The sequence below is a fragment of the Tachypleus tridentatus genome, chromosome 4 (genome assembly GCF_004210375.1).
Source record: "Tachypleus tridentatus isolate NWPU-2018 chromosome 4, ASM421037v1, whole genome shotgun sequence".
NCBI lineage: Eukaryota > Metazoa > Arthropoda > Merostomata > Xiphosura > Limulidae > Tachypleus > Tachypleus tridentatus.
The window spans coordinates 106449335-106472994 of record NC_134828.1 but is presented as its reverse complement, the minus strand read 5'-3'; the positions used below and the strand labels follow the sequence as shown (position 1 = coordinate 106472994).

The following is a 23660-nucleotide window of genomic DNA, read 5'->3' as shown; positions in this document are numbered from 1 at the left end:
ACAAGAACAAAAAACTGTATAGCGTTTAAGATAGAATTATAATCTCCATAGTGTAAATAATATTTGTACATATGTTTAACTTATTTCGAATATATATATATTATTTAAAAAAACAACAACAACAAGTGGAGCGCATGCTGTTCGTTTATTACCAAATTTATCACCAACAACCTTCAGACCCTTTACTGTAGAAAATTTCTTAGCCCAACACACCCATATATTTATATGGGTGTTACAATGTGTCGGTCAATCCCACTATTCATTGGTAAAAGAGTAGCCCAAGAGTTGGCGGTGAATGGTGATGGCGAGCTGCCTTCTCTCTAGTCTTACACTGCTAAATTAGGGAAGGCCAGCACAGATTACCCTCGAGTAGTTTTGTGCGAAATTCAAAAACAAAACTATTTTGTGACCCCAATGAATTAACGAATATTATGAAAGTACTAACGCACAATGCCTGATCTAGTTTTATTAAAACTGTCTATTAATTTGTCTTTATTTAATTGGAGTAACAAATAATTCAAAATATATTATCACTCTGTCAGACAGTTGTAAGTTCCAGACTTACAACGATAAAATTCGGGGTTGACGTCCTTGCTGCGGACAGAGTGCAGATAATTTATTAATAAATCATGACATTTGAAATTTCTACCACGTTGTTACAAGTATATACAATGTGCATTTAAATTGTTTTTGAGTTATTATTTTGACTATACCTACTGATGACAACATAAACTAAACAGCGATTCTAATAAATTATTGTTTGTTTTTGAATTTCGCGCTAGCCGTCCATAATTTAGCAGTGTACGTAAGACTAAAGGGAAAGCAGCTAGTTAAAACCACCCACTGCCAACTCTTGGGCTACTCTTTTACTAACGAATAGTGAGATTGTCCGTCACATTGTAGCATTCCCACGGCTGAAAGGGCGAGCATGTTTAGTATGACAGAGATTCGAACTCGCGAACATAGGATCACAAGTCGAGTGTCTTAACTACCTGACCATTCTGGGCCTATAAATTTGCGTACGTATGTGGAAGAAGACTATTTGTTTTTTTGAAGTTAAGCACAGAACTACACAATGAACTATTTGTAGCCTACTAATTACGGTTATCGAAACAATGTTTATAGCATTGTAATAAAAAATCCCTACTCGACTGGGATTCGAACTCGTAACTTTCGCTTTAAACACATTAATTAGTCAATTTGGACTTTCCCAACAGAGAAGTATAAATTATTGATTAATTTGAAATTATCTCTTATTTAATATACAAAAAAACAAGTGTTTGGTATATTCGAGTTAACATTTCAATATGTGTGTTTGTTTGTTTATTGTCAAGCGTAAAGATACACATTTGTTTGTCTGTGCTTTGATAGCCCGGGTATCAAAACATGATTTTTATCTTTAAAAGATTTCATTCAGATTTGTCACTGAGCCACGGGGAAGTCAATAATGGAAGAGTAAAACCAAACAACAATACAATGTTCTTTGATAGATTGTTTAAGCAGAGTATTCATGATGAAACTGTAGAATGAACGGCAACTGCTTGTTATGGAAACATAAGTGTAGAAGATGACGTTTCGAAAGTCTTTCGCCTTCAAGACTTTCGAAACGTCGTCCTCTACACTTGTGTCTCCGCAACAGGCAGTTGCCGTCCATTCTACAACGTTTCATCAACAATATAATAGATTATTAATTCTGTTCATTTTTAATACTAGTACTTTAGCGCCCTCTGCAAATGTCTGATGTGGCATGTGATATAGAAAAGAATGGTTGTATGAAGCTGTTTGTTATTGAAAAGAGAATTATCTTTAGTTATGGCAAATAACGGAGTTACAGGAAGCTATGCGAATGAAATGCCTATCACAACGGCTGAGCCAGAATATGCCAATGACCCAGCAGCTGGTGGATTTTTTGCTTCCGATTTTAGAAGGTTAACAGTAACTTAATAATATTTTATTACTTTAGTAAATCATCACCAAGTCAAGTAGAGGTACTGCACTGCAGTGTCTAAGCTAGCCATCCTAACTGTTTCGTTTACAGGTGTATAATTAGTATGTCTACGCTATCAAATTTTCTACTTCCACCCTACTCTGAACTGCATTTAGGAACTTCTTTTTATATATCCAGTCCTGATATCTAAAATAACTCGTGCGGTCTCATCCAAAACTCATAATGTTTCAGCTTCTACAATAGGCTGAAAAATGTGAAAGCAAATTATTCAGTAGACTGACCACCTTATCATAAAAGTAATACTGCCAATAAGAGACGGTGAAAGTGTGTTTTAGTATTTAGGTCCACCAACGATCTCCTTATTTCCAACCTCCCTTAACAAGGAGAGAACTAATTGCTCTATCAAACTATGATTCTTCAGTTATTTACAGACATTATCTTAAACTCCTGTATAGCTTAAGCCTTTATAAATATAAATGCAATTTGTTCCATATATTTAGTACCTATTGAAATAAATAAAACTAAAGCAACTGAAAATTAATCACACTAAACTTGTGGCCTTTTGGCCTACAACCCTTTTAAGCCAACATGAAAAAATCTAATGCTTCAATCATATTAACTCCATTCTTGTTTAATGAATATACAAGTTAACTTTTAACTTGTTCTAGTATGAAAACCCACTCACTTAGAAAATTATACTTGTAATCCTGCTTTGATTCTTTTCCAGCAACTTGATGCAGGGGTATCATATGTAAATCAGTTAGGGTGGGAGAAGATTTAGCAGAGATCCAGGGAGATGTTGGGTTTTTAATGGCTAAAATGGAAAAGCTCTGTCCATTTTGGAAGCATTGGCTTTGATGATTTTCTGTGTTATTCAAACTGAGGAAGAAGCTAGAGTGTGTTGTACGTATGGCAGGATTGTATCCATTTGAGTAATCTTTTATGTTTTAAGCTTAATTTTGTCTGGTGTGTAAGAAAAAAGTTGTTATTGCAATTTATATGTTTGTATGTGTATGTATATAGATATATATGTTAGAGAAAATTAATATTGCCAGAGTTAAGTAAACAAAATCAAAAGAAAGGACTGCATTAAAAACAACAAATCCAAACCTTTGACAAATTGTAACCTTTTTTCTTTTTTGGAGAGCAGTCACCTTCATACAACTGTCTGCAGGGAGTGAAGGGTGATTGTTGATGTGGGATGTTGTGGGCTGGAGCACCCACATATCACTCTCCTAATCTCTGTTCTGTATTTTTTGCTACTCCTTTATTTTATTTCTTTGTGTGACACTCGCAATTGGATGTTAAAAGTGATAAATGGTGTATCCCCACTGTAATGTTGGTTCTATTTCTTCAGTCACCTCCACAATCTAGGGTAAATTTTATATCGCACATTATAACTTGTACCCTGGAATATTTTTAATTAGTACAGCATTTTATATTTATTATTTTTTAATTAATTTTGTTTCAGTTTGTTTTAGGCTATAACAAACTAATGTATGTGTAAATATATATTTCCCATAATAAATGAAATATTAATCATGGAGTGGGGACAGTTTTTTGCCAACATGATACTTCCATCTCAGTAGTCTTTATAAGATAAAGAGACCACAGTTGCACAAAATATTCCAGATGAGGCCTGATTGTTGACTTGCACAACAAAATCATTTGACAACTTTAGATTGGTAGTCAGTATTCATATATATTTACTAAAGGTTTATTGGAATCAAGTTATTGAAGTTTGATGGTTTGAAATCTATCTATCCTAAAATTTTATCTAAACACAATGTTGTGTGTATTTTTAAATAAACAAAAATTAACTCTTTATTTATATGTGTATGAGCTTTTCTCACTTGTAAAGCAGTTACTTTAGAAAATTATAATACATAGGTAACTAGTTATCATGACATATGTTCTTAATAGTCTGTAATAATTCCACACAGATTGTGAAATATGGTAAAATTAAAAGCCTAAATTTGAAAAGTATTTTTCAAACTGAATTTGTATATTTTATGTTAGTAACAAAAAAAGTAATTTGGAGACCAAGTTGTTTTATAAAAGATGTTAAGGGATGATTTTTGTATTAATATATATTAGTAACTGTTTTTTATTATTTTATTCTGAATGACAACTTCATTTAGGAAAACTGAAATTTAAAAATATGTTGTTTTGGTTACAAAAAATTACTTGTAATCACGTAATCGTGAAATTACTGTTAGTTACTGTTGATCTAGTCTTCATATTGCAATACATTTATGTTTTTGCTTGTAAGAATTTTCAGCATAAGATATTGACAAAAAAATGAAATCACTAAAACTGGAAGAGTAATTCCATTAGTTAATGTGAATGTTGATTAATGTCATCTGAAATAGATGGTTAATCAAAATTGTCATTAAAACTATTAATGACATGAAAGTGATAAACTAATCAAAATTGGTGTTTCTGATTATGACTGTTTTTAATTACTGTAACTGTCTGAGTCTGATGAGAATAAGTGATTAGTTGAAAGTGATTGTTTAATGAGCCTGACATTAATTAGTTATCCAATTTCACTAATCATCAATCCCCAGAAATCACTAACATTGATTCTGTGTAAAATATGTAAGAGTCCTTAACAGTTATCACTGTAAAATATGTAAGAGTCCCTAACAGTTATCACTGTAAAATATGTAAGAGTCCCTAACAGTTATCACTGTAAAATATGTAAGAGTTCCTAACAGTTATCACTGTAAAATATGTAAGAGTCCCTAACAGTTATCACTGTAAAATATGTAAGAGTCCCTAACAGTTATCACTGTAAAATATGTAAGAGTTCCTAACAGTTATCACTGTAAAATATGTAAGAGTCCCTAACAGTTATCACTGTAAAATATGTAAGAGTCCCTAACAGTTATCACTGTAAAATATGTAAGAGTCCCTAACAGTTATCACTAAAATTAATTGAAATATTAATTATACTTTTGTTTAATTGTTTTTATGATTGCACATAATGCTATTGGGTACAATGTAACAAAGTTATGTATCCACAAGTAATTTAGCATGTTAGCAGTTAAAAAAATAATTTTATGAAGCCAGTGTATATAGATCAGATAAGTAATTCTTTGTGGTTTTTAATTTTGAGTTAAATAGGTAGGGTCATGCATCACAACAAGAAAAAAAAACTGACATTTACCTTTCTCTTTGAATATATATTTATGATTTACCATAAAGTTGAATATTAATCTTTGATTAACTTACCACAATTAAGATTATTAGTGTAACACTATAGTTTCTGTTGTTGGATTTCTTTCATGTTTTATGAATTTTGTTTTTTTACATAATTCTATTCTTTGTGGTCATTTTTCTTATAGAATATGTTTAATATACATTTTCGGAGTTGTTTATGTTGGTTCTGTAAAAGCCAGTAGGAATTATTTCAAGATATATATATATGTTTTTTAATTATAATTACCCTGCAAAGCTCCATAAAATGGTATGTGGACATGAAGTGATAAAAGAGAACTAGTCCAAACCAGCCACCTCTAACTCAAGGGTTATTATATGTGAATTAATCCTGGAATTTGACTCTTATGATATTTGGAAAAGGCTTTTATATGAAAAATCATTGGTGTTGTGAGTAGAGCCACTTGGTTAGTGTAGCTTGATATTTAATTAATCATTGGGTTTGTTAATAAATTGAGTGTTAAAAAGGAATAATGTCACAGAGTTCAGTGTTAGGACCTCTGCTTGGTTTGATGTACATCTGTGACATAGGTGATGGAATAGTCATTGGATATTATGGGTGTTGCTGGCTGTGAGGAGGATGCTGCTGCTTTGCAGGAGACTTGATTACTTAGTGAGTTGGGCAACTAAATAAAAGATGACTTTAAGTTGTAATAAATTCAAGGTGATGCATGTGGAACATTAAAATGTTAACATGAATATAATTTTGATGGAAATAATCTTACAATGTTATGGAAGAACAGGATATTGATGTTTTGGTTGATCAGTCTTGAGTCATACAAACAGTATACTACTGTTAGTAGTAGAGCAGTTAGTATATTAGGTTTTCTCTACAGAAATATTAAATATAAGTCTAAATGGAAACAATGTCATAAACTTAGCATACTTTGTTTAGCATTGGGCTTCCTAACTTGTGAAGAACATTGAATTGCTGGAAAAGGTTCAGATAAGGGCTACTAGGATGATACTTGGTATGGAAAGATTTTCATACAAGGATAGGTTAAGATCTCTTCACATTTTCTTTTGGAAAAGAAGTGTCATAGAGAATCGTATTGAGGTGTTTCAAATTGTCAAGGAGGTTAATAGTGTTGACACACCATCTTTTTTTCATACTTAATGAGACCTGGTGTGGCCAGGTGGTTAAGGCACTTGACTTGTAATCCAAGGGTTGTGGGTTCGAATCTCTGTCACACCAAACATGCTCACCCTTTCAGTCGTGGGGATGTTATAATGTGACAGTCAATATCATTCGTTGGTAAGAAGAGTAGCCCAATAGTTGGTGATGATAACTAGCTACTTTTCCTCTTGTCCTACACTGCTAAATTATGGATGGCTAGTGCAGATAGCCCTCATGTAATAGCTTTGTGTGAAATTCAGAAACAAACAATCACACTCGATGAAAATGATAAAACAAGGGAATAAAGTTTGGTAGGGTAGTTGTCATCTTCAGATAAGTCAGCTTTATTTTTCTAACAGGATGGTTGGCATTTGGAATGGGTTACCTTGAGATGTGATAGATACAGTTAATTTAAGGAAAGACTTGAGTGATAAGTGTTGATGCTGATTATTATGTTTTTATTTTAGAGTTTATTGTAGTTGATGGAATGGCCAAGAGGGACAAGCAGTTTCCTTGCTGTCTTTAAATATACACACACAACTTATGTATTGCATTTAACAAGTAAATTAGTCTCATGAAAATTGGATAGCTTGAATAGTCAAAAATAGTAATAATTGTAAATACTAATTTATATTAGTGGGCTATTTGTGTGAATAGTGACACTAATCAGTTAAGGTGAATAGTCTAGAGCAGTGGTTCCCAACCAGGGGTGCGAGATAGTGTTCCAGGGGGTGCGAGATAACATTTCAGTTTATTTTTTTGTTTATATTGAGTGTACTGTCCTACATATTCAAAAATTACGTTCAATTTTTATTTCTTATTTTTCTTGTTACAGATATATAGCTTATTATCTTGTTACGATAAACTATCGTTTCTACTGTCACTGATGCAGACCGAAATCTTAATGTAAAACTGTAAACAAACAACACACGAAATGTAAACGTGACCTAAATACTCGGCACAACTAATTAGGTTACGTTTGTGAATGCCGTCTTAAAGTGTCTATTATTTATTTGTGTTATGATTCACATGATTGTGACTCGAGAAACTTCCAGAAGTACCCAAAATTAATGGATGACATCATGTGATGTATATTTGAGAATGTTCTAGAAAGTTTTGCAGGGTATATAAACCCATGTGTGATGCTACAGTAGTCAGTGTATTGTTGATTCTGTGTTCGTGCAAAAAAACTTCATTATGTCAAAGAAAAGGAAATGGAATGATGATAATGTTAAGTTTGGTTTCACTTGCATCGGAACAACTGAGGATCTGCAAAAACCCCAGTGCATGCTTTGTGATGCTGTCCTTTCAAATGCAAATTTGAAGCCATCTAAGCTGCAGGAACTCTTCAACAACTGGCATGGTGGAGCAGCTGTTGCAGGCCATGATGTTGAATCATTGAAAGGTAAAAGGGCCTGCTTTGATTCTTGAGCAACCCTTCCAAAATTAGGTTTTATATCTGCTGAAAAACCACTGCTGGTGGTTTCATAACACATGGCATATAAAGTAGCAAAATCAAAGAAGCTCCATACAATTGCAGAAGAGGTAATAAAACTGTGTGTATTAGAAACGGCAACAATTGTTCTGGGAAAAGAAGCCTCAAACAAACTTAAATTAGTATCGTTATCAAGTAATGTTATTCAAAACCGAATTGGTGATTTGAGTTCAGACATTTTGGGCCAAGTTATCGCAGATATCAGGGCTAGTCCTTTGAAAATCTCTCTCCAATTGGATGAAACAACTGATGTTGCAAATTGCAGTCAACTCATCGCACTAGTGAGGTATGTCCATGATGGTGCCATAATGGAAGATTTTCTGTCCTGTGAAGATCTGAAAACAACCACAAAAGGGAAAGATGTCTTCCAGTGCGTGAAGGTCTTCTTTGCGAAATATGATTTAGATATCCACATTATTGGTTCTGTGTGTATAAACGGTGCCCCTGCTATGCTAGGAAATAAATCAGGATTTTTTGCACTGATGAAACAAGAGATTCTGCCCTTGCAAAGTACTCACTGTTTTCTTCATTGACATGCTTTGCATCAAAACCATTGCCTCCAAAGTTGAAAAAGGTTTTGACACTTCTGTGAAGACTATCAACTGGATTAGGGGTCAAGCTCTGAACCACCATCTCTTCAAGTCACTTTGTGAAGATTTTGGAAGTGAGCATTCCGTTTTACTTTTCCACACAGAAGTCCACACTGGCTGTCACATGGGAGAGCTTTAATGAGCTTTTTTCAACTGTGAGAAGAAGTCGAAACTTTTCTGAAGGAATGTGACTATGATCTGTCTGGAGAAATAGAATCACAAGAATTCAGCCAAATACTAGCCTATTTGAGTGATATTTTCACTCGTATGAATGAACTGAGTGTATCTCTTCAAGGTAAAAGCATAAACATATTGAAATGCTGCAAAAAGTTAAATGCTTTCAAGGAAAAGTTACATCCTTGGTGTTGACGAGTTAAAAGAGGGAATCTTTCAAATTTTCCATCACTTGAAGAAATGGTAGGTGAGGATGAGTCCCTAATTCCATGTGTGTGAAGAAATTGTGGATCATTTGGAAATACTATCAAAGTCATTTGATGGATATTTTGTAGGAGAACTGGAAACTTCTGAAGAATGGATTATGAATCCATACTCCTTCAGTTTGGATAATATGTCGGATGATGAAGAACTGGAGGAAGATCTTATTGAACTGTGCACTAATTGAGTTCTTGAAACGCAGTTTGAAAGCAAAACTTTGGAACAACGTTGGTGTTTGGCAATGGACATGTTTCCAAGACTTTGTGAAAAAGCACTAAATGTGTTCATCCCATTCGTGACGACATACTTATGTGACGACATACTTATGTGAGTTTGGATTCAGTGCCCTTTTGTCAATCAAGACAAAATCTAGAAATCACTTGGGTGCACAGGCAGACTTGTGGATTACTATCAGCAACAAAGTGCCACGCTTTGAAAAACTCATAAGAAATAAACAGGAACAAAAGAGTCATTAAATTTAAATTGGTTTATGAACATTTGAACATTTGAAATTCAAAGAAATTTCATTTCATGCATGGATGAAAAGTTATTTCTTTGTAGGCCATGTAAGGTTTATGCAACTTTTAGTTTGTTGTAATATTTTTTCTTTTCCAAATGTTTCGTTTTTGTTTATATATCATTAAAAACTAATTATAAAAATTTGTTTTGGCCACCTTCACCTTTATTCTTAAATAAATAATTGTTGTGAGGGGTGCGAGAACATATTAAAATTTTTTAGGGGTGCAGGGCATAAAATAGGTTGGGAACCACTGTGCTTGAGTTAATTGAAAATAGAGTAATCTTTATGATAATATTTTGGTTAATTTCATAGTTGGAATATTCAAAAAGCATAATAACCAGAAACACTAATTTCAGTTTTTCAGTTGTTAGTCAAGTTGATAGTAACTCTGATGTGATGGCTCACCTCTGTTTAGAGATTAGCTATTGTTTCTTGAAGTCATGCTATTTTACCTTTGTGATTTGTATACCACCAGTTGGTGAAACCTTCATGTAAAATACACAAGAAGTCATGAATTTGCACTACCGTGTGGTGATGTATCATGCGGCAGAATCTTCCACCAATAGCAGTTTTCCCTCTACATTCATGTACGTAAAAGATGGTTCGTTTTCTCGGCACAGTCATATTTATTTTGGCTGAGACTTGCTTAAAATTATAGTTCAACAATTTTACTTTATCTTCAAACTTTCAGTATGAATTCACATATTAATGTGAATTCTTTTTCTACTAATTTGAGTACAAATATCACAGTTAACAACAACTTCCGAAGTTTATTGCCTTTTGAGACTGTGTATTACTTCTGTATTGCAGAAGGTGCTGTTGAGTTGAAAAATACTGTAAGAAGAATGTAACATCATCAAATGTTTGGTGGGGTCCACGTTGCCACCTGGACCTTTGCCTTCCATCCCTGCTATATATTTTCCTTCATAAATTTTGAACCAGAATTTGATGAGGACAAAGTGGAATGACTTTTCCACCCAATACTTTTACCTACTGAATGTTTCTCAAAACCTTCTGCCTTATGTTTGTCTCTTACACATTTTCTTTTTTCCTCCCTTTTTGTGCTGCACCAGCCATTTATTTCAGCTCTCAATTTACTCTTTGTTTGATACCTCATTTTATCTGCTTTACCAACTACTGCATAAAGTTATCGTTTAAATATAGATTATTCTTCATTAACATGTAATTTATAAGAATAGATGTTTAGAGACCATTTATTTGTCCTTAACATGCCCATGTATTATATATCATTTAAACTAGTTTGTTAGTCCTTAACTTGTACTACTTCGACTCCAATGTTTAATCTTAATTAGTTACACCTTAATATATGACTTAATATACTAGGCTGAGTCGTAGATCATCTCTCTTTCACATGTAGACGTAGATGTTGATGGTTGGTCATATTTACTTATACCTAACCATATAAACATGGACATTAATGTTTAGATATAGTTACACTTTCATATGTAGCACATTAGTCATTATTTTGTTCTGATTTCTTACTCCATATGACCAGGTGATAGGTAATATTTACATCTCATTTGTTACTCCTTCATACACACTGTTGGTAGATAACACTTAATATTTATTGTGCCTTCATCACTGTTAATGTATGATTCTTTTTCATTTAACATGTATACATAGAAGGAAATGTTTAGTATGTGTTTATTACTTTTTCACTTGTACACATGGAGAATAATGCTTCTTTTTGGTTCATTATTTTTTACCACGTACACATCCATGTTAAACTTTAGTTCTAGTTTTACTTGTTAACATGTCCACGTAGAAAATTATCACCAATTTGGACCTTAAAGCAGATACTAAAACACAGATTCCCTCTGTAGTTAAAAGTGTGGCATGGATGTCTCGGAGTGGAGTATGGACCACTCCTTCCTGTTCAGATGCATCACAATCTCCAAGTGGTTTTGGACACAGCTTTCACCTATTCTCTCCTTTACAAACTCCTACAAATACTTAGTGCCACTACATTTGCTTGTGGGGCTATTGATATTTCTTAATATTCAACTGTGATGTATTGCTCATTAACCATACGTTCATAGCTGGTGATGGGACTGTAGTGTCCGGTGGTTCAGTGGTTGTTTCATAAATATTTTTAGTTTGTATACACTGTGGTGCTTTTCCCTTGTGATTGGTGTGAGTCTTTAGTATCCAATGGTTGAGGGAATGTGTGTAGATATTTTTCATATGTGCCTTTCTCTCACAGCTGGTATTGACGTGTAGAAGTTTATAGTGAAGGGCGAGGACACTTGGTGAAGTCTAAATGTGCCTCATCCCTACTACACTGATTATCATTCTGTGTAGAAGCTCTTGGATGACCATATACTTATTCCACCCAACACTGTGACAACTTTCAGGCTTCTTGCCTCTCCCTATTCTTCACTCGGATCATTGTGTCAGATCTTAATATTTTCCCTATTGAAAAATGTATTTATGATAGATGCCCCTGTGCACATTCCTACCCTTCCTTCACATATTCCTGGTGCACTTGCTTGCCTTATTAACAAATGAAATTTTTTGCACATGAATGCAGAGGGAGTATTTGTGCAAGAAGGTGTGTTGTAGCACCAGTTGACAGGTTTTCTCACAAGTTTTAGATGTGTGCCTTACAAGGGTGATGGTGTGAAAATCTCTACAAAATAGTGTGACTTCAAGAGGAAGTAGCTGATCTGTGCATGAAAGTGAATATTTATTGGAAATACACTTTCAGGAAAGGAGATTACTTTGTTTCAGTTTATTTTTTTACATTACACTAACTGGTGTAATTAATTTTTAGAGAATTGTTTATCAGGATTAACTGAATTAATTACCCAGCTGTTGTAATTATGGGAGAAAGAAAATGATTTCAATCTAATTGTTGTTACAGCCCTTTTGCTGAATGTTTAGCAGTGAGGAAAATATTGTAGTTGATAGTGTTTGTATTCATTTGTAAGAGTGGTAAAGTCTAACATTTTACAGTTACTACACATGCAGGATGATATCAAGATAAGCTACTAACCTGCTTTAAGAAGTTTATTCTATGAGAAGACGTTTACAGTTTTACAGCTATTTTATTGTAGGCTTAAAATAATTGAAAAGATACTTGATTTTGCTGCTTATAGTTGTTTGAGGTTTAAATAAACTTGCATTTTGTTTTTCAAGTATTTAAAACTTTGAAGACAGAACTTGAAATTATAGGAAATAAGTATAAGTTTTGGAATCCCACATGTAAACTTTGTTTAATTTGAATAATAAACTGCTGTAGTTTAAAATTTTATTGGATACAATAGATATTGGTGTGAATGGTTACAACTACTTGGCTTTGATGCTTTGATAACCTCTCCCTTTTTTTTTTTTTTTTTTTTGAAGATGAGAGTTTTCATTGATGGTTGAAGTGGTCTTTTTTCACCCACTTTTTAGTCATTATGTTGTTTCTGAGAAGGTTTTTGGAAGAGTGTCTTCAGAATATGTGTATTTTTCAAGAAGGTTAAACACAGAGTGTATATCAGTATAAAGATGGAATAGGAGAAATAAAGGTGTTGCAGAAATTGAACATTTAGATATCATGAAAGAAAATAAAATTGTTCAGTTTTATTTAATTATTAACTTGATTATAATAAATCCACTTTTTAGAAAATAAATTAAAAAAAAATGGCTTGAATGGGTTTTGGATGAAAGTATGATGAATACACAGCATTTCAATGAGCTTACTTCATCAGGTGTCTTCATCACCCGGTGAGGAAATAAGCTTGTCCAAAATCATTCATTAGTAATGTTTTTTCATGACCAATTCACCTCCAAATTTCATTTAATAGTTAATCATACTTGCCATAAGGTATTAGTATTATAAATACTATATTTTTAATGCTGCATTCTTTATCTAGATGAAGGTTTAGTATTCATACCATGTTTGCCAAATTTGTTGCCAATGATACATTTTTCTCAGTACAGAGGTCATCAGGCCAACTGGGACACAATGAACACAATGGTAATCGGAGGACTTTTTATGTGAGCCATTTCTTGCAACAATTGCTAAGTACTGAACATTGTTATCAAGCTGGCAAAGTGTAATTATAATTAATTATACTTTTTATAAGACATTAGCATTATGTCTACTGTTCTTGTAAACACTCCACTCTTTATCCAGCCCCATATTATATACTAATCGAAAGCAGCAGCATCCATCTCAAAGCCAGCAATGCTCAAAAATATAGACGTTCAAAGTGGATAGAGAAATCTATAATGTGAGTGTAGCAGATTTTGAGTACATGTTAATTTTAGAAGTTGTATTTGGTGACATTCATGTTTAAAAATCATTTACTTTAGTATTTGAACAACTTTGATGACAGTGATTGTGAGTAATAGTTGGGATGCTCTTTTCACAATTGCTCTATTCAGTTGCATATTATATTTGTCACACAACTTACTGTACAGTTATTTTATCTTCATAAAATAGTTTTGCATTCATTCATGTTTAGGCATGAGGACCTCAAAAATATGCTGGACAGTAATAAAGATGGATTGAAACTGGAGGCTATGAAAAGAATTATTGGAGTAAGTAATTACATCAAAAACAATAGTTGTAGTCAACAAAGTTTTATTGGTATTTTTGGTTATTACTAATACTGTACTGTGTGCAGTACAGGTTTTGGCTCAAATATTCTAAATCTATGTACTAGAAAATTTATGCCTATTATATTGATGGGAGGGCTAAGCCTGTCACAAAACAGTTTAGAAACTTGTGTATTGTAAAAGTGGGGCCAACAATAGGAAAAATTAACTTTATAATGATACCTTATTTGTTGCTGTAGCTAGTTTAGTTATGCTCACAGAAATGAAAGTTAAGTAAATACATTGATGGAGAGCTAAGTACTAATGTACAGTATGCAAGTTACAGGTACATACTGTTTTCATGCATTATGTAATAAATGATTATTACCTATATTGTGAAGTAGTACATATTTAATTTGTTGAACGGTAACATAAACATTGGTGCAACATTTACCTTTCATACAATTTATACCTAAGTGTTGAGAAACACAACTTATTTCTCACAATGACAGTTATTACCTTGTACACAGTCATGAAGATTTTTTGAGCACGTTATAAGCCTTGAAGAAAGCTCCCACCACTATGTGTATTAATGTGTTTTGCACCAGCCTATGATGTAGACTATAGCCCTTTACCGATATGAGGACAACACATTCCATGTATGGTAATTCACATGAGCAGTAGCAATTGAACAAAGGCTTATTATTTTCTCTGCTCTGCTTTTTTTCAGATGTTTTTTTTTTCTTAAAAGGTATGAAATTTGAGTGGAATTACTCTGTGATGTTACCACCATTGTGCACCATTGAGCCTGTTTGATTTTGTGGCATGTTTCATAGCTGTTGTTCCCATGTCTGCTTTTACTTCTAGTTATGTTTTCATGATGAGGATCAAGTCATCCCATTTTCATCTTTGATTATACAGGTATATGTATTTTGTTTTATCTTTCCTTGGTTATTTTTTAATGAATCTCAGGCTCCACTGTTGCATGAGTTTCCATTACTTCAATACTTTTGTCAATATGAGGATTTTGTATTTTTCTTTCTCTTTTCATCTACTCATCTCAATCTTTTACTTCATCAGTTTCTTTGCTACTAACCATGCTTAACCTAGTAGAGGCTTGCTTTACATCATGATTTTCTCAATTCTACTGATGCAAACTGCTTATATATATGCTTTTCACACAGATTTTTTTTTACCATTTTATTCCAGTTGACATGGTTTCTTTCTTTCTGAAATGTATTTTGGTTGTCTTACTTTCTGCTATTTGTCTTTGTCAGTTTTCTCTCCAGGACCTCTCTTTTGCATTCTTTCTTTTGTGATTTTTTTTTTTTTGGGGAGGGATATTTCATATACTTTGATAATTTGAGCTGATGCAGGTCATCAACTGTCTTTTGTTATTACTTTGGTTTCTTGCCTTTGAGATCTGGGGTCCCCACTGTGTTTCTCATTGTATGTGACATCCTGAGCTCACCTTTCTGTTCCTTATTCTCTTGCTACTATCCAAGATCCATTTTCTTTGCAGGCTGTTTGTTGTGGGTCTTTGAAGGAAGTTGTTTCTGAAGTCATCCCTTAGCTTTCATCCAGTGGGAATTCGACTCATCCACTTTGTACACCTTATTGAGTTACTCAGCTACTTTTTCAAGTTTTTTCTTTGTCCTACTGCTATCCTTTTTAATCATTTCAATTGCTCTTCTGATGTTTTACTCCTATTTTTTCCCCTTCCTCATGCAGACAAAAAGATTGGTGGCTACTCATCAATTTGTCCCACTTGCACTAATGTTAGTATTTTCTTGTTTACTAATTGATAGTTTTCCCATTTTATGATGGATTACTTGATTTGTGGTCTTTCTTTGCATTCCAATTTGTCTATATGTTTTTGATTCCTTTGGGTTATTAGAATGGTCAAACATTGAATTCTTAGTCTTTTCCTTGAATTTTGCTACCCCTCAAAGTGGATTCCTGTGTGTGGTGAGATCTTCCAAAGAAGGTTCAGTACTTCTTCCTCTTCTGGGATCTGAAGATCCACCCATGTGTTTGCTGTGTGTGGCAAATCGTGAAGGGGAGGAGAGTATCCTGGTGGTTGATGGATCCAACCCTAACACACCACTTTGGCCTTGAATTCCTGTAGACAGGCAGCTTTGAAGTGGCCCCTTCAGGGCTAATAAGCTGGTCTACTGGGGCCAGGGTCAGTCAAGTACCAGCATTGGACATTCTCAACAGGTGTTGTGGACATTGTATCTGATACTGGTGTTTGGGTATAGTGCTCAGTAAATTTTGATGTTGCTGTAGTATCCTTGTTTGGTATTACAGTGCATCCCATCATAGAACTGTGATGGATGGGGACAGTGGGCACTTGAATGTACTTATTTTATTATAAATACCCCTGTTTATGAAGAAAAAAATAAAGTTGGGAAAGAAATGATAGTTGGTAAATGGCTGCAAATGGATGTCTTTGTTAACCAATCATCATTACAGTTGGTTCCTGCACCTATATTTCTCATTTTGCATCATCTGAGAAATCCTTAGGGCAGACATCTCCCTTTTTCATTCAAAAGGAATTAGAGGGCATTGCTGATTCCCTCAAATCAATACAAAAATGCTATAGAGACATTTTGGTGGAAACATCCTCATCAAAACAGACTAAACTCCTGAATTTGAAAAGTATTGGGTATATGCCCATCAAGGTTACTCCCCATACAACCCTGAATTCCTCAAGGGGAGTTATTATTGAGAGGGAAAGAACATTCCTGAGTCTGAGATCCTCATTTGTTTTTCCAGCCAAGGCATTGCTGTGGTGAGTTGAATCTCCACTTGCAAAGATGGGAATTATCCTGCCTACTAATATTTTGATTTTGACGTTTACATCACCATGTCCATTTACCACAGTAAAGGCAGGTTATCTGAACTGTAAGGTACAATCATACATTCCTAACCCTCTCAGATGTTTCCAGTGTCAGCGATTTGGTCACTCAAAGCCATCGTGGTTTTTTTTTTAACGTGATTGTTGTGGTAGCAAAGATCATGATGCCTACGAGTGTGAACTGGAACCACACTGTGTTAACTGTAGTGACTCACACCACTCTTTCTCTCCTTCTTGCTCTAAGAGGGTGGAGGAAAGAAAGAGATGCAACATTTGAAGACTGTGAAAAATATCTCCTGCCCAGAGGGTTGGAAGTTATTATCCCCTACTCTGTCTCAGATATATGCTGATGCATTTCATTCCACTGCTGTAGTGGGGGTGCGACAAATATTTCCGTGTTTCCAAGAGAGTCACTTACAAAGCATCTGAAGAGTCTTTTGTCCTCCGTGGTTAAACGGATTGATGAGTCTATGTTTACTTCCATCTCTATCTTTGTCACTCCTGGTGGCTCCAGGTTTGTGCATTTCCTTGGGTCCATCTTCTCTGGCCTCAAGATGCAAAATGATTATTTGTTCATGCTCTCAGTCGCTGGAATCTTCATCCATAGACAGACACCTGCCTATTTGACCCAGGGCACAATCTATGTAGGTTGACAGACCTCTTTCCTTGGGTTGTGCCATCACTATTGTTCTCTCTGTTTGTTTCCTGGTGATATCTGTGATCAATCAAACCTTGATGCCCTCACTGAACAGTTGCCATCTCCCTTTTTAATCTTGGGGGATTTTAATGGACCTAATTTCCTCTGGGGTGGTGCTGATATTGATGGGAAGGGCAGTTCCATAGAGCAGATGGATCACAACATTTCTATCTTCAGTACTGGTTTATATACTTATTTTCATGCACCTATTTAGTCTTTTACTGCTATTGATCTTTTTTGTCTACTTGTTCTCTCCTAGTACAGCAGTAAGGCTACGGATTTACAACGCTTAAATCAGGAGTTCGATTCCCCTTGATTGGTTCAGCAGATAGCCCAATATGGCTTTGCTATAAGAAAAACAAACTCTCTGTCTGCTCCTTCTTCACTTTTCTCTTACTTTTTCTCGAGGGTTGACAGTGACCCATGGGGCAGTGATAATATTTCTGTCATTTTGAGAGAGATTGGCTGCGGTTGATGCTACCCAACTAACGTGCCTTTTTCAGATAAAACCTTCTGTGGATTTGTCCATCTTGTTTCTGTAAGGATTGGAAGGAGGAAGTTGTCCTAACTAGGCTATGCATTGGTCACAGTTTATTAACTCATAGTGTTCTTTTATGTGGGACTTATGCACAAGTGCATGGTCTAAGTGACACTGAATTCACATTAGCCCACATTTTACTCTCTTGCAGTCCTTATGACCATGAGTGATGACACCAGTTTATACATATTTTTACCATGGGTTTACTCTTGATGTTGGATAGTACCATTGGTGATGGTGACACTGTTCATCTTACAAATGTTTTTAGTTTTGAAGGGCATCAGCCTTTTAAATTCTTTTTAAGTTTTTATCTGATGTTGAGCTACTGTTTTTGTTTTAACTTAATTTCCCTTTACATTTTGTGATACTTCTGCTGGTTTTTTTTTGTACAGTTTGTTTAGCACAGATAGCCCAGTTGCTTTTGTCATAAAATGCCAAATAACAACTTTACTACAGCTCCATCTTTTGTTTTTCTTCACACTGGGTCTGGTGGGCTTTTATTCTGAGGTTACATTTCTGGGCCTGTTTTCCTATATTTTTGTTGATGTTTGACCTTTACTTGTCCTTTCCAGTGTGGCTTTCTCTTCAGTAACCTCTCTTCTTACTTAGGAGTCATGCAATTTAAGGTAGCCAGCTTAACTCATGAATTCAGTTTAGATCCCTGCCCTGTGTCTCAAACACTTGGGAGTTTTTTTCATATTGCATGCAGGTCAGGCTCATCCTACTCTTAGACATCCTTGAGACATGAAACTTTTGATTTTGAGGCTCTCATGCCTACTCTATTTCCTGTAAGAGAGGATTTGTCATTTGTAGAGACTCTTCTTTTGCATGCCTTGATCTTTGTGGATGTACCTATACATGCCCCCTTTAGTATTTTCTACTCTATCACTGCAGATATATCCAAAACTGTACTGTTGTCTTCCCCCTTTTACTATTGTGGTGAAACTTGATCTGTTATCCATTTGTTGATACTTTTCTCAAACTTACATCTAGTTGGAGTCCTCCAGGTCACAACATTATGTCTTTTCCTTTCACTTAGGTTTGTGGGTCTCTATATTTGTGGTAAATACAGAGCATGTGACATATTATGTTGCATTGCACTTGACAAAATTCCTCCATGCACACCTTTTCATAAATGGTTCTGTTCATGTTGTGGATGCAATTGTGGATGCCTGATCCATTTTTATAATGTGGTTTCCAGATGTAACTTTCTATTCTCTACATCTTTGAGATATTGGCCACTCTGCCAGCTTGCCATTATCCTTTGTTTCATCTGACTTTTTTTCTCATCATCCATTCAGATACCTCTTTTGCCTTTTCTTCCAACTACCAACAAGGTTGTACTTGTCCTTATCACCTTTGTTTTCCTAGCTCTGGACTTTTTCTATAGGTCCTATGACTACCATGAACAGTTGGATATTTAACTAGCCTTGGAAGCTTGAGCCCTTTTATCAGATCAAGTATTTCACTTATGCATGGACCATTCCCAAAAAGTTCTTTCCATCGTGTGGTGTTTTTGATGGATTTGCTCCTCCTATGGGAGTCCTGTCTTTATTTCTTTTCCAACTCCTTTCCACTCTTCCATTCTATTCCGTGGTGGGTTTTTGTATAAGTATAGTACAGGCTACTACTGTGTTACAAACTAAGGTATTCTTATTGGTCAGTCCAAGATGATGAATGTGTCTTCTTCAAGAAATAGGTCTGGGACATTTCTCCGTGCTCTTAATTATTGTGTTAAGTGTCTTGTATATTTCTCCAGTAAAATCACACTACATACTTACACACAGCTGACTTCCTGTGAGATAATGGCCAGTTTAAAAATCATTTTCTGTCCACCATAGCAATACTTTAGCATCAAAAAAGAAATTATTTAGATAGTGTCTTTTGATGTACCACTTCTTTTTTTGTATGAAGAACATTCCCTTCATAAAATGGCTACAGTCTCTTACCAAATGATGCCTCACTTTATGGGTGATATGGTGTTTAGGCATTATGAAGATATGTTTTCAGAAAAGAGCTCATTTTTATAAATTCTTTATCTGCACTTGCCCATTAACTATTGTCAATGTGGAATTTTAGTTCTTCATTGTACAAAGAGATAAGTAGCGTTTCTAAAGTTAACTTTTTTTTAAACCTGAAGATGTATTTCAGAGATACCTCTGCACATCATCACACATTTCTCATTTTTGGTGCTTTTTGTTTTGCCTCATCAAAAATGAGGCTATTTTCAAAAGCTAGTTTTCATAGGGATATTATTGCCTGTTGAAGATTTATTTTTTCTCCTATTGGTGGAGGGCTATAGTCTAATGATGCTTATATCATAGGCTGGAGCTATATAGGTTAACGTGTATTGGGGTGGAAGTTTTATTTAAGGCTTGTGACATGTGCACACATCTTGGTGGTTCTTGTAATTTTTCAGACATCTTCAGATAGGTTTTAAGACTGTTACATGCTTTAAAGTGTATAAGAATAATAATTTTTTATAACCTTTTTTAAAAGTCATTTAAGACAATCATATTTATAGGTACTAATTTTCTCTCAAGTTTTGCATTTATGGAAAACATTTGGATATTTAACCAGTTTACTAAACTAGAAGATTCCCAGTTTATAAATATAGTGAGGAGGGTTAATCTATTAAAGTGAAACAGAAGTCTGTAGTTTCTATGAATAATGACAAACGTAAGGAAAGTTAGCTTCTTAATCTGACAGATGGGTATGTGGGTAGCCTAGTGAAGGGAGGTGCTAAATTAATATACCATTGATGTAGGTGACTATTTTATTGAAATCATGAATATTTTATGTGTGAGTTTGTAATGATTTACATAATTTTAGTAAATTTAAATTATTGGGTATAAATTTTAAACTTAATAGTTACACTGATTAGCTACCTGTGATCTATGCCTAAATGTTTTTTATATCATGAATTTTTATTACTTGTAAATAGAAATATGTTAAAATATTTTATGATTAAGTCAAAAATAATTAATTTGTTTTGACTCTGTTATGCAGTAATTATTTTTTCTCATTTTTTTACCGTGTGGGAAGTAACTTCTTTTATTTATAGATGGTTGCAAAAGGGAAAGATGCGTCGGAACTCTTCCCAGCTGTTGTCAAAAACGTTGTCTCCAAGAATATTGAGGTAACAAAAACAGTGTTTAGGGAAGAATATATTGTGGACATGCATTTTGATATATTCTGCATGTTTTTATTATTAATGTATTATAAAGAAAAAGTTATTTTAAAATTTTAATTGTAAGTTGCAAATACTAGTTTGATACAATATATATCTAGTTCATAAAAATGATGAAAAGCGTACTTGAATAACTTTTTATGCAAATGATTTAAGTTATTTACTTTGGTAATACCTGTTTTTCTTCATAACATACATTAAGTACACTGATTGGTGTGAGTTTTAAACAAAAGCATTCTCCAGTGGTAATAACTTTATTTATTGTGCAGGTGAAAAAGCTGGTTTATGTGTACCTAGTGAGATATGCAGAAGAACAACAAGATCTAGCCCTACTTTCTATTAGTACTTTCCAAAGAGCATTAAAGGTAAGAAAAATGTTTAATAAATAAAAATATGTATGAATTTTGTCTCATCACTGTTGTTATATCTAAAGTCAGTTTTGATAATCATTTACTGATCAAAGTTTCAAAATGTAAAAACCCTATCGCTAAGCATAATTATATGTTGGTTTATTCAGTTTACTACGTAATAAACAAAAAATCTGATCTGAAATTCAAGATATAAAACTTAATTTACATTCCATGAGCTTTAAGTGAGATATTTAGTTTATTAAATGCTTTATTTTAAAGAAAGGTGTGTGTAAATATATTTTTAGCTGTTAGCTCTTTTTAAAGTGGATTTAATAAAATAGGATCCTAACCAGCTGATCCGAGCAAGTGCCCTTCGGGTGCTGTCAAGTATCAGAGTTCTTATGATTGTACCGATTATGATGCTGTCTATTAAAGATGCTGTGAGTGATATGTCTCCATATGTTCACAAAACTGCTGCACATGCTATACCAAAACTGTATAGGTAAGCTCAAGGTTTTTCAAGATGTAAAAAATTTGTAAAAAAAATGTCTTAAACATAAACTTTACCATTTGTATTATGAATTTTGAACAAAATATGAAAGAAAATGAAAGGAAAAGCATAATAAAGACTTATTACAAGTTCAAATGTTCCTTAGGGTATGAAAATCATGAAAACATTCTCCAATGCACACTTTACATTATTTACACCAGGTTGTCACCATCTTTCATTTCTTTTCTTTTCTTGTTGTATGCATACATATGTGACATTGTCTACTTTTTCTAGCTTCTGAGGATGGAATGCTTCCTAAAAGGTGCTGAGAAACTGCTTCTTTTCCAACAAGTCTATTGGGAACAGTAAGGCTATGTCTTCCTTGGAAAGGTTTTGTCATTCTTTCATACCTTTCCAATAATTGGTAAATTACATTGTAACTAAATTGTCTCAGTGATAGCTTCTTGCCAGTTTTTACTAGATACCTGTTATAAAGAATTCAAAATCAGGATGCTAGCTAGGTGTACCACTTCACACACTTAAGAAGGCAATCAATATGTCCAATTTGCATTTGTCAACTAGCCTCATGTTGATAGTATAACCTAAAACCGTATCAGGTTTGGTGATTGGTTCTTTAGTTTTGTAATCATCCTTTCCACTATATTTTATTTACCTTTATATATTGTACTAAACAAAGTAACAGGATGTTTGCCTTTCCATTGAAGAACTAAAATATTCCCTAGCTTCTTGGTTTCAGAGTTGCATATTTAGACATGTTCTTCTGATTAGTTCTAATTGTTCTACAAAAAAGTCTTATTTTCAAAGAAAATGTTGCACAATTCTGGACTTCTACAATAATTATCAGTATATAGTATATGACCTTTTTCAAGATAGTCTTTCATCAATTGCTTGACAACTGATCCTGAAAATCCTAATCGGGAATTTTTTGGGACATTTACATCACTCGTAGAATAGATTATCATATTTATTACAATTCTTATCTCACAATCACATAATACAAAGATCTTTATTCCAAATCTATGGAACTTGCTTGGAATGTATTGTTTGAAAACAATGCAACCCTTGAAAAGAATCAAAGATTCATTGATAACTACTTTCTGAAATGGAGAAAAAGATTCCTTAGCTTTATTCTTCACCATTGTAAACACATCTAAGACTTTCCATAATCGATCATTTGCACTTGGTTCCTTGTTATTTGCAAAGTGTGAATATCTGAGAATCTCCCTGAATCGATCTCAGGTGATGTATTTTGGAAAAACTGAAGTTCCTGTAAGGGGATCATTCTTCCAATAGTCAGCCAACACATGCTTTTTTTACATGTGGTATAAGTATCACCAGACCAAAACAAGTGTACATTTCCTCAGTAGATGTATCTTACCAATTGTTATTTCATGATGTAGAAGGAGTGTTACTTTCACATTCTTTGGAGCTCAAGGATTTACAAAACTTGTCTATCTGTTTGTTTCTCTCACAGTATGAATCATTATACTTTGATCAAATATAGCAACAAACAATTCATATCCTTTAGATTCATCCATGAGTCCAAATTTATCTATGAGTCCAGTGTTTCTATTATCAAAAGAAGGAATAAATGGATCAACATCTTGGAATCTTACCCATTGGGAACCAATGGATTCTG

The 23660-nt window shown here is 34.0% G+C and overlaps 1 protein-coding gene across 1 annotated transcript in view; it reads left to right on the top strand.

The window, feature by feature from the left end:
- Positions 1 to 1716: 1716 nt before the first annotated feature.
- The window catches only part of LOC143249844 (AP-3 complex subunit beta-2-like), a 92967-nt gene continuing 71023 nt past the window's right edge, over positions 1717 to 23660 (top strand). The window contains 5 exon segments of the mRNA XM_076500389.1: positions 1717 to 1928; positions 13803 to 13878; positions 21035 to 21109; positions 21430 to 21525; positions 21852 to 22012. Of these exon segments, the coding sequence (XP_076356504.1) occupies positions 1813 to 1928; positions 13803 to 13878; positions 21035 to 21109; positions 21430 to 21525; positions 21852 to 22012 (524 nt within the window). The 5' untranslated portion in view covers positions 1717 to 1812.